Source organism: Solanum dulcamara, chromosome 5, assembly GCF_947179165.1.
Source record: "Solanum dulcamara chromosome 5, daSolDulc1.2, whole genome shotgun sequence".
In the NCBI taxonomy this organism is placed as follows: domain Eukaryota; kingdom Viridiplantae; phylum Streptophyta; class Magnoliopsida; order Solanales; family Solanaceae; genus Solanum; species Solanum dulcamara.
Genome location: NC_077241.1, coordinates 48,754,925 through 48,767,634, shown reverse-complemented (window position 1 = coordinate 48,767,634; position 12,710 = coordinate 48,754,925). Strand labels below are relative to the sequence as shown.

Sequence of the window (12,710 nt, the reverse complement as noted above, 5' to 3'; positions counted from 1 at the left end):
AGGCTATTTTCAAAGTTTTGCATTCTCTGATGTTGAGACCCACTCTACTCCTAGGCAACCACTCGCGGACTTGCTTGCCTCCGCGTCGTGGACCTGGCTGTGTATTTTTGGATGAATTTAGTTTTTTATAAGGGCACTTTAGACTTTTTCCTAAATTGTTAGCTAATGAACCTAGACGTTTTTAGGACCTAATTCAACTCTATAAATTAACATAAACCTCTAATTCTATTCATTCTTCTACAATTCACCTACTCAAATATTTTTCTCTCTCTACAAAAGACTCTCAAGGACTCCATTGAAGACTTCAAGTAAATTAGCTCAATCTCTCCATTAAAACTCTCAAGTACTTCCAAATTATTTGGTGTTTTCACTTAAGGTATGTGGTTATTGATTCATGGATTTTTTCATCCATGAAGACCAATTAATTTCTCAAGGTTTTCTATCAAATTAATGTTTGATATTTTATGAGTTTTATGATCTCTATTCCTATTGCATGAATTTTGATTTAAAGTATGATCATGAGTCTATTTTGATATAAATTGATGGTTATTGAATTGAATTGAAGAGTTTTCCCATGAATTCTCCTATTTTGATTTCTAGGGTTCATGATGTAAATTATGAGTATTTTGAATTATACTTCCAAGGGATAATATCTATATGAATTATGTATGGGCTGATATAAAGTTTATGATCATGCATGTTTTCAAGTCAATTACATAATTTTCAAAGTCAATTGATTATGCAATTGAGTTTTATTCTAAGTTCAAGGTATGAATTTCATGCAAGTTATGAAATAAGGTGACTTAGGGCCCTATGTGGTGACCTAAGGCCCTACGATATGAATTATGCAAATATAATTATAATGATGAAAGAACAATTCTCACATTACAAGTATGTTATGAAAATGAGCTACTCTATGATTTCAAACCTATGATAATGACTATGATATATGAAATTATGATTTCTATGCTATGTATGTATTTTGTGGGATTTAACTTAGCACCGAATGTGGACTTGATGTGGGGGCTCAAAATACGGGGTCCTTATATAAAGTCTCTTGTCTCATAACTATGTGCCACCGTAGGATTTCCCTCATGGCCTAGCTAGTGGATCCACATATAGCACATGCATGACCCGCTTAGCGGGGTAGAGTCTATCTTGACAAGTAGATTCCCCTTTTTCTTCGTTGTATGATGAGACAACGGGATTCCATATTATAGATCTCATGGTCTTATTATCGGTTATGGTTTCTATCCCATATATGTATGATCTCTCAAGTATGCTATGGTTTTAAATTATGATTTTTAAATGCGTTGGTCAATATGATTTTCTCATGACTTTACTTATCTCATCTTATCATGTGTTTTACTTGACCGTTGTATTCCATAATTTACGTTGCATGTCACGCCCTCGTACTTAGTACATTCCAATGTACTAATGCATATTTTTTTCCTACATTGTCTCATAATGTAGGGGTTGAGATTGAAGGTCACACTCATCTACGTGGCTAGTTAAGCTTTCCTATCCAGCGGTTGTGGTGAGTCCTTATTTATCGGGGACTAGTTATCGAGTTAGTTATTGTTTTTAAAAACTTTTGCTATGGTTCATATTGAGGATGAGCTAGGGACATGTCTTATCCCCATCCATATTCATGAGTAGAGGCATCTAGTTAGACAAATATTTCAAGTCTATGTTGTCATGTGTCGCTCTTAAATTTTTATTCATGATTTAGACTCTTTTATGATGTTTTCTCTTTTATTTTACCTTGTGTATGCTTATGATATGTACAAAAGGCTTGGTTAGAGCCTTTCGGGATTTCAATCGCCATGTTACGACTAGGCCCTAGGTCAGGTCGTGACAAACTTGGTATCAGAGAACAAGGTTCTTTTTTTCAAGTGTCCTAGGGTGTCCAATATGCCACATCAAGTAAAGTCTTATTCATGGGTGAGAAGTATGGCACACTTATGAGTAGGAGACTATGAGGCATTTTAGAAATTCTCACTTCTTTAATAATCCATGTCGTGCTATAGAGTTTACCGTAAGACTTTTTTTCACTAACAGTCTTTCTTTGTGATTTTCAAAAAGATGGCTCCAAGAAGACTACCATTTCTAAGGGGAGATAATGTTAATGAAGTCCAAGATCCCCTGGTTCCTCAAGACAATGGTCCTCTACCTGACCAAGTGACTAATGCAGAGTTCCGAACTGCCATTACTATTCTAGTCCAAATGGTGATCAACCAAGGTGTTGTGACTCCTTCTAATGTTCCTACTCCGGCCTCAAGAGTAAGGGACTTTGCACGAATGAATCCTCTGGAGTTTCATGGATCAAAAGTTGATGAGGATCCTCAAGAGTTCGTTGATGAATCTACAAGATAGTGAGTATTATGGGGGTGACTTCAGAAGAAAAATTGGAGTTGGCGGCTTACCAACTTAAGAGTGTTGCTAAAATATGGTATACTCAATGGAAGTTGAAGAGGGTGGATGAAGGTCCTATTGGATGGGAAGCTTTCAAACTTTCTTTCCTTGATCACTTTTTCCCTCTTAAGTTAAGGGAGGCTAAAGTGTTGGAGTTCATAAATCTTCGACAAAGCAATATGGGGATGCGGGACTATGCCCTCAAGTTTACAAAGCTATCCAAGTATGCTCCTTCAATGATTGTCGATCCACATTTCTGAATGAGTAAATTCATATCGGGGGTGTATGACTTGGTTTCTAAGGAATGTCACACCGCTATGCTTGTTAAGGAGATGGACATATCTTGGCTCATGACTTTTTCCAAACAAATTAAAGGAGAAAAGCTCAAGGAAATGAGGATGAGGGATTCTAAGAGGGCCCGGTATGAAAGTGGGTTCTCTAATGCTAGGACCATTGGTAGTAGTGGACGCTCTTATCAAGGACATAGCTCGGGAAAGAAGTTTTCTAAGGATAGGGTACCATACCCTAAAGCTCAAGGAGAAAGAGGTGTAAATGCTAGTAACCCTTCTTTTCCTAAGTGTGCAAAGTGTGGAAAGCATCATGGAGGAAAGTTCTTGATGGGAACGGGTGCTTGCTATGGATGTGAAAAGATGGGTCATAAGCTATTCGAGTGTCCTTTTGTTGCCAACAAAGGTGGAAAATGTCATCTTCTAGGAGGCCAAGTGCAACAAGGCGTCCAAGCTCAACCTAAGGGTGGCCAACGCAACAACCGATTCTATGCTCTTCATGTTAGACAAGAAGTTGATAAGGCTCCCGTTGTGGTCACGAGTATGTTACGAGTCTTTAACTTTGATGTTTAGCATTGCTTGATTCAGGTGCCAACTTGTCTTTTGTTACTCCTTACATTGCTATGAGATTTGATGTGCGCCCCGAGATGTTAATAGAACCCTTTTCGGTTTATACTCCCGTTGGTGATTCGGTATTAGACAAGAGAGCTTATAGAAATTGTACCGTATGGGTCTTGCACAGAGTTATTCTATGTGAGCTTGTGGAACTTGATATGATTGATTTTGATATCATTCTTGGTATGGATTGGTTACATGATGCTTATGCATCCATATGTTGTAGGACTCATGTGGTTAAGTTTCACTTTCCTAATGAGCCTATTCTTGAATGGAAGGGCAATGATTCAGTGGTTAAGGGTCAATTCATCTCATACATTAAGGCCAGAAAAATGATTTCCAATGGGTGCATTTATCATATTGTGCGAGTTAGGGACATCGATTCTAAAACTCCTACTTTTGAGTCGGTCCCTATAGTTAATGAGTTCTTCGATGTGTTTCCCGATGATTTGCCTGGTATTCCTCCTGAAAGGGAAATCAACTTTGGCATATATCTCCTTTCCGATACCCAATCTATTTCTATTCCTCCTTACTGTATGGATTTAGCGGAACTTAAAGAGTTAAAGGAATAATTAAAGGATTTGTTGGATAGGGGTTTTATAAGACCGAGTATTTCACCATGGGGTGCTCCGTGTTATTTGTTAGGAAGAAATATGGGTCACTCCGAATGTGTATAGACTACCAGCAATTGAATAAGGTCATCATAAAGAACAAATATCCAATTCCAAGGATATATGACTTGTTTGATCAATTACAAGGAGCAAGTTACTTTTCTAAGATTGACCTCTATTCCGGTTATCATCAATTGAGGGTAAGGGAGTGTGATATTCCTAAAACGATATTTTGGATGAGGTATGGTCAGTTTGAATTTGTAGTAATGTCGTTTGTTTTGACTAATTCTCCCGCTATATTCATGAATTTGATGAATGGTATTTTCAAGCCATATTTGGACATGTTTGTAGTGGTGTTAATTGATGATATCTTGATTTATTCTTGAAATGAGAAAGATCATGTGGGTCACTTGAGGATTGTGTTGCAAACATTGAGAGAAAAACAATTATTCGCTAAATTTAGTAAGTGCAAATTTTGGCTAAGGGAGGTTGCATTTCTTGGCCATGTGGTGTCTAGTAATGGGATCAAAGTGGATACAAAAAAAATGGAGGCGGTTAAGAATTGGCCTAGACCATTATCTCCTTCGGACATTAGAAGCGTTTTGGGCTTAGCCAGATACTACAGAAGGTTTGTTGAAGGTTTCTCATCTATTGCTTCACCTTTAACTTAGTTGACACAAAATAAGGCAAAATCTCAATGGTCAGAAGAATGTGAGAAAATTTTCCAAATATTGAAGGATCGTCTTACGTCGTCTCCTATTTTGACATTGCCCTAAGGTTTGTATGGGTTTGTTGTTTATTGTGGTGCTTTGCGTGTTGGTTTGGGTTGTTTCTTGATGTAACACAGTAAGGTTATCGTCGATGCCTCTAGATAAATTAAGTTGAATGAAAGGAACTATCCAACCCATGATCTTGAACTTGTGGCGGCCGTGTTTGCATTGAAAATTTAGCGCCATTATCTTTATGGGGTGCATGTTGATGTGTTTACCGACCCAAAAGCTTTGAATATGTGTTTAATCAAAGAGACTTGAACCTTAGGCAAAGGAGGTGGCTTGAACTCCTAAAAGACTATGACATGAGCTTATTGTACCATCCGGGTAAGACAAATATTGTAGCCGATGCCCTTAGTCGGTTGTTATGGGTAGTGTTGCACATGTTGAGGAATATAAAAGGGAATTGGTTAAAGAGGTCCATAGATTGGCACATTTAGGTGTGCGTTTGGTTGATTCCAATTATGCAGGCATTCTTATACATAATGTTTTGGAATCGTCTCTTGCGGCAGACATTAAGGCCAAACAAGAAAATGATTCAACTTTGATCGAATTGAAGAAGTCGGTTGCCAAAAAATCCATTGAGGATTTCTCCCTAGGAGAAGATGGGGTACTACGTTACCAAGGCCATTTCTGTGTTCCAAATGTTGATGGGTTAAGAAAGTTGATATTGAATGAGGCCCATAGTTCTCGGTATTCAATTCATCCGAGATCCACAAAGATGAATCGTGACTTGAGGAAAGTGTATTGGTGGAATGGCATGAAGAAGGACATAGCGGAGGGTCACGACCCAACCTCAGGGGTCATGAATAGTGTCTGAATTAGACACTCGTATACATGCCTATTATCTATAATCAATCAGCAACTGAACATGATATGGGCTTTATATGGGCAGCACTTCATCTTAAAACTGTCATTTGTATATATACCGATATTACTTGCCTCCTAGGAAGTAAAAATTTTCAAAGATAGGATAGCATAATATGCAAGACGACAAGGCTTCACAACATAACGCATCCCAAAATAAACATTTCCTTATGCAAGCCGATGAGGCTTCCACTCCAAATGGAAACGTCCTAAAACATAAGCTGTACTAGTGCAGCCGAACGACATTTATATACAACCCATGCATGTGTCTACATACCTCTAAGAGAATTAAGAAAAACATATGACAGGACAGGGCCCCGCCATACCCCTAAATACACAAATATATATATTATAAGGATTTGTACCAAAAGCTTAGGCTCCGAGACGATGGAGCACTTCAAACCCGCTGAGTAGAATCCTAAGCTGGCGGCTCTCCAAAATGAGTATCTGTACCTGCGGGCATGAAACGCAGCCCCCTGAAGAAAGAAGGGGTCAGTACGACATATGTACTGAGTATATAAGCATAAAATACAGTAAGAAAATCATATCTAAAGTAGAGGTTTCAAAAGACAAGTGTGATACTCAAGAAGTCACTGTACCTGTGCCTTATGAAATAAAGTCATGCATGCTCATATCATATATCATATCTGGACCTTTAGGGACTCGGTGAATCCATCATATACATATATATCATATTCAGCCCATCATGGGCTCGGCACCATCATCATGTCCTCAGGTCATATCATCATATATATATATATATATACTGTACCCAACCCTCTAGTGAGGGACTCAATGAACAATGCAGTGAAACTGTGCATGAATACATACACAGCCCGGGACTCGGTGAAAGATACATTAAGACATGTACGAGCAGAGTAGTGAGTAACCATTTGCATTTAAATTATCATTTAAGACTTAATGGAATAATCAAAATGAACCATTGTTTGAAAATTAAGACGGTAGTCATTTCAAGTAACCTTCAGTTGCCATTATAAATTATGCCAAATATGAATTATACCAAAGTATGACTTGTACTAAAATATGACTTATACCAACAAGGGTGGCTGGAATCATACATATGAGTTAAGGCATAGCGATATAAATTCTTAAAATTAAGAACATTCACCATTCTAGTATCTCTAAGAATAAGAGCTTTGTTGGAATTCTATACATTTGTCGTCCGTTTGTTACATAAGATCATGCCAAAAGAAAGAAAGATTAGCTTTACATACCTAGATGTCTAACTAATGTCCAGTGGTTACGGCTATTCTTTATGTTTATAAGTCTACAAATAAGAGAGAAGCACTATAATTAGGAATTCTAACGAAAATTGGGCAGCATTACCCCTACAATTCGTACTTCTGGATTAACTCCAAAATAGCCCAAACAATGCATAAATTCAGCACCATTTACTTAACAACAACAACCACCTTATTTACAAGTTATGTACCAATAAACCCCTACACAACTACTTCAAAAATGACCTTAAAACAATCCACAACCAACACATGTCGACAATAATATTAGCAGATAGATTTCTATCTCCAATTAGTTCTTGTAATTACTTCAATTTAACCCATATAAATATGTTATTCTACTTCAACCAAATTTTACACATCCTTTGTAGTTTACACCTTAAACATACCTTAATCATATCATGCACAAAAATAACATCTAATTGCCCCAACATAACTTCACAACACAATAAAATATTTGAACTAAAAGTCCTTACACCAAAACATGTAAAATCTCTTCTCAATTCCGTCTTTAAAAACACCAAAAATGAGAAATAAATCTTCCTTTAACATCTTTAATTCCCTTATTTAGACTTGTACAACAATATCCTAAATATTTCTTCTCAAAACAAACCCAAGATCAAAGTAATTCTCGAAAGTTAGAAACCAAAATTTTTGGACAGCTTTCCAAAAATTACAGATTTATGTTTCCAACATCTATAGCATGATTCTAATGAATTTCATGGAAGAATCAAGTTAAAATAATAAATAATCAACTTAACCTAACCTTGCAGAGATTTTTGAAGTTCAAAGAGTGTTGGGACGTTATTGTATAGGTTTTGAGATAAGGGAGAAGTAGGAGAGAATTCTGGAAATTTTTGTGAAGTGTAAATGCTGAAAATTGCCTGATCTTTGTCCCTTTTAATTGGGCTCTTTTCGATCGGTTTAAGGGTTAATATTTGGACTAAATTTTTTTTATTATGTGGACAACATATTAGGATTTTATCCCAAAAATATTATTGGAGTTTGGTAGCCCAAAATCCTCATCCATTCCACCAACAATGGGCTGCCAGAAAAAAATTTGAATTGGGTTTTCCCACAATTCACTTATATTGGCCCAACAATAAGTCATTACTTAGCTTAATAGTACCATATAACCAGCCCATTAAATTTACACCATGTCCAAATCTTAATACCTCTTACTTCAACTTACTACTCCTCTTAGAATTAAAAAAAATAAAAATCAAATGCCACCTTTTAAAATTTCAAACCATTGCCACACTTTTAATCCATTTCCAACCAATACATTCACCTACAAGTCATGGTTTTTCATATGTATATGAATATTCCACACTGAGTACAATATACTAAAATTTTAGCAAATGAAAAATACGTGGTATTACATCCTCCCCCTCTTAAGAACATTCGTCCTCGAATGTTAAATTCAATATGAAAATTTCATTTCTCTACGAATTCAGCCAATTAAAAATTTAAATTACCTGTAGGTGTATGGAACAAGTAAGGGTACTTGTTATTCATCTCCTCCTCGGCTTCCCAAGTCATCTCTTCTCTATTATTATTTTGCCACAGCACTTTGACGGAAGCCACGTCCTTAGTCCGCAACCTCCTAATCTGCCGATCTAGGATGGTGATAGGTTTCTCTCCGTAGGAAAACTCTTCTATTACCTGGACATCATCTACGTGAAATATTCTGAAAGGGTCACCTATACATTTGTGAAGTATTGACACGTGAAAAACTAGATGTACTGCTTCCAAATCGGATGGTAGGTCTAACTCATAGGCAACTTGCCTATTCTACGAATAATCTGATAAGGACCAATGTATCTCGGGCTAAGCTTCCCTTTTTTGCCAAATCTCATTACCCCCTTCATGGAGACACCTTCAAGAATACTCAATCATCAACTTGAAACTCTAAAGGTCGACGTCGATTATCTGCATATGATTTTTGTCGAATCTGGGCTGTTAATAATCTATTCTAAATGAGCTTCACTTTATCCACAACTTGCTGAATCATATCTAGGCCTATTAGTTTAGTCTCACCGATATCAAACCAACCAATATGTGACCTGCACTTTCTTCCATATAAAGCTTCATATGGTGCCATCCGGATACTAGAATGGTAGCTGTTATTGTAAACAAATTCAATAAGTTGTAAATGATCATACCAGCTACCTTTGAAATCAATAATACAAGCACGTAGCATATCTTCTAGTTTTTGGATGGTACGCTCAGCCTGTCCATCAGTTTGAGGATGAATACTAAGACTCACTTATGTTCCTAGCCCCTTCTGGAATGATCTCTAGAAGTTAGCTATAAATTGAGCTCATCTATCTGAAATAATAGATGTGGGGACCCCATGAAGTCTTACTAACTCCTTGATATATACTCTGGCATAATCCTCAGCTGAGTATGTAGTTCTGATCGGAAGAAAATGGGCTAATTTTGTCAGCCTATCTACAATAACCCATATGGAATCATACTTCCATGGAGTGCGAGGTAAACCTATAATGAAATCCTTATTAATGGCTTCCTATTTCCAAGTTAGGAACTCTATATCTTGTAATAGTCCACTAGTCTTCTGATGCTCAATCTTAACCTATTGGCAATTTGGGCACTGGTCTACGAACTCTGCTATGTCCTTCTTCATGCCATTCCACCCGTATAAACATCTAAGGTCATGATACATCTTTGTTGACCCTAAATGAATAGAATATCGGGCATAGTGTGCCTCTTCCATAACCTACTGCTATAGCCCTGCAATATCATATACACATAATCTTCCCCTATATCTTAGCACTCCGTCAAATGTGAGCTCGAATGGGGTCTTTTCCTTTTGAAGTAATTCATCTTTGTACTATTCCAAAATAGGATCTTCATACGGGCATTGCTTTACCTCTTCCATGATAGAGGATTCAGAAACTCCTCGAACAAAAACTCCACCATTAATAGAATCAGCCAATCAGACTCCAAGGTTAGCTAACTGGAAAATGTTATGAACTATCTTTTCCCGTTTTGGTTGTACATCTGCCAAGATACCTATGGATTTATGGTTAAGTGCATCTGCCACAATATTTGCTTTTCCCGGGTGGTATAGAATATCAACATCATAATCTTTCAGCAACTCTAGCCACCTTCTTTGACACAAATTCAACTCCTTCTATTTAAAGAGGTATTTTAGACTTTTGTGATCCATATAGATATCAACATGTACGCCATATAAATAATGCCTCTATATTTTCAAAGCATGAATTACTGCTGCTAACTCCAGATCATGAGTTGGATAGTTTCTTTCATGCGTTCTTAGCTGCCGGGAGGCATATGCTGTGACCTTACCATGCTGCATCAATACACAACCTAGCCCAACACAAGAAGCATCACAATAAATAACGTATCCATCTGGTCCTTCAGGAAGAGTTAGAATGGGGGCCGTAGTCAACTTTTCTTTCAGCAATTAAAAGCTTCTTTCATAAGCATCGGTCCACTGAAACTTAGCTTCCTTCTGAGTTAGCCTTGTTAAAGGCGCTAAAATCGAAGCAAACTTCTCTATGAATCTCCTGTTATATCCTGCTAGCCCCAGAAAACTACGTACCTCAGTAGGTGTCGTAGGTCTAGGCCACATCTTTACGACTTCAATTTTCTGTGCATCTACTCGAATACCATCATCTCCAATAATATGCCTTAAGAATACTACTGAAGTCAACCAGAATTCACATTTAGAGAACTTAGCATACAACTTCTGGTGCTGGAGCACCTCAAGTACCATCCTCAAATAATCTGCATGCTCCCCTTCTAATCATGAGTAGATCAGAATATCATCAATAAATACAATCACGAACAGGTCTAGGAATGGATTGAACACTCAGTTCATTAGATCCATGAACACTGCAGGAGCATTAGTTAGCCTAAATGACATCACTCTAAATTCATGATGCCCATATTGGGTCCTAAATGCTGTCTTTAGAATATCTGCCTCCTTTACCTGCACCTGGTGATAACCTGATCACAGGTCTATCTTGGAAAAACACCTAGCACCCTGTAACTAGTCAAACAAATCATCAATCCTGGGGAGGGGATACTTATTCTTTATTGTCACCTTGTTCAGCTGCCTATAATCAATACATATTTGCAGTGACCCATCTTTCTTTCTCACAAACAATACCGGTGCTCCCCAAGGTGATGTGCTAGGCCTAATGAAGCCTTTTTCTAATAAGTCTCGCAGTTGTTCCTTCAACTCTTTCAACTCCGCGGGTGCCATTCTGTAAGGGGGAATGGATATGGGCTTAGTATCTGGCAATACATTTATAGTGAACTGTATCTCCCGCTCAGGAGAAAGATCTGGAAGTTCATTTAGGAATACATCTAGAAATTCATTAACTACCGGAACTGACCGAAGAGTCGGTTCTTCTGCTTTTAAATCATGCACACAAACCTGATGATAAATATAACCCTTTCTAACCATCTTCCTTGCCTTGAGGTATAAAATAAACTTACCCCTTGGCAATGCTATATTGCCCATCCATTCTATGATTGGCTCTCTTGGAAATTAAAATCGAACTACTTTTTCTCTACAATCAACATTAGCATAACAAGAAGCTAACCAATCTATACCCATAATAATATCAAATTCCGTCATATCTAACTCTATCAAATCAGCCTTGGTATGACGACTATATATAATTACCAAACAATCTTTATATACTTGCTTGGCTATAACAGAATCTTCTACTGGTGTAGCTACCTCAAATAGTTCTACCAATTCAGGTTTTATTCCAATTCTATTAGAAACAAAGGGAGATATATATAATAAGGTGGAGTCTGGATCTATCAATGCATATACATCTCGAGATAGGATAGATAGTATACCTATAACCACATTTGCTGATGCCTTCCAGTCCTATATACTAGCTAATGCATATATGTGGTTCGAAGGACTACTAGAACTAGAAACTCTGCCGTGGCCTCTTCCACGACCTGTTGATGTCAAGATACCCTGCCCCATAGGGTGCATAGCTACAGAAGAAGATGAACCAACAACTGACCTAGTAGGCTGAGCTACACCACTTAGATTACCCCTGAATGGACAATCCCTCATAATATGACCTTGACAAACACAAGAAAAACAAGCACCATTAATGAGATGTCACTCTCCAGAATGGGGCCTACCACATCGAGAACACCGAGGTAAAGGTGGCCTCGACTGAATTGAACTCCTAAGCATCTGTGAACCTGATGCCCCAGAGCTTTGATCGACTTTTGAATCCCCTGTGCTATCAAATCTCTTACCTGTGAACTCTAGGGTTGCACTCCAGGATGGCTGAGAAGGATACCTACTATACTACTGAGGCTGCCTTCCTCGAAACTCACCAAAATAACCAGCCGATCTAGCTCTCTTACCCTGGCCTAGATCATGATATCTATCAAGCTGATGCCCTATATGCCGATCCTCTACCCCTTATGCATATGCCTGTATTCGAGTAATAGCCATACCTAGCTGAGAAGCCATTGCCATACAGTTATCAATCAAATAAAGATCCAGCTCCATCATATAATGATGCACTCTATCAGCCATATCAGCTATAATAGTGGGCGCATGTCTCGCCAACGAATCAAACTCAAGGCTATAATGTCTAACACTTCTGCCATTCTACCTCAAATGTAAGAATATATCTACCTTGGCTTGTCTCATCTTTGGAGGTAGAAAGTGTCCAAGAAAGTCCTCTACAAACTCATTCCACACCGCTAGAGGTGCACCCTCACCCCTAGACAACTCCCAGGACTCATACTAATTAACAGCTACATCACGCAATTGATATGAAGCTAACTCCACAGACTCAGTTTCAGAAGCCCTAATTATCCTCAACGTACGCTGCACCTGTCGGATAAACT

General features: G+C 37.9%; 1 protein-coding gene across 1 annotated transcript; it reads right to left on the bottom strand.

Moving 5' to 3' along the window:
• Positions 1-10,275: 10,275 nt before the first annotated feature.
• Positions 10,276-12,393, bottom strand: LOC129890573 (uncharacterized). The gene is made up of 5 exons (XM_055966102.1): positions 12,312-12,393; positions 11,727-11,924; positions 11,506-11,573; positions 11,316-11,389; positions 10,276-10,501 (listed from the first exon to the last, which is right to left on the bottom strand). Exons 1-5 carry the CDS (start codon positions 12,391-12,393, stop codon positions 10,276-10,278), a joined length of 648 nt encoding a protein of 215 aa, XP_055822077.1.
• Positions 12,394-12,710: the final 317 nt, after the last annotated feature.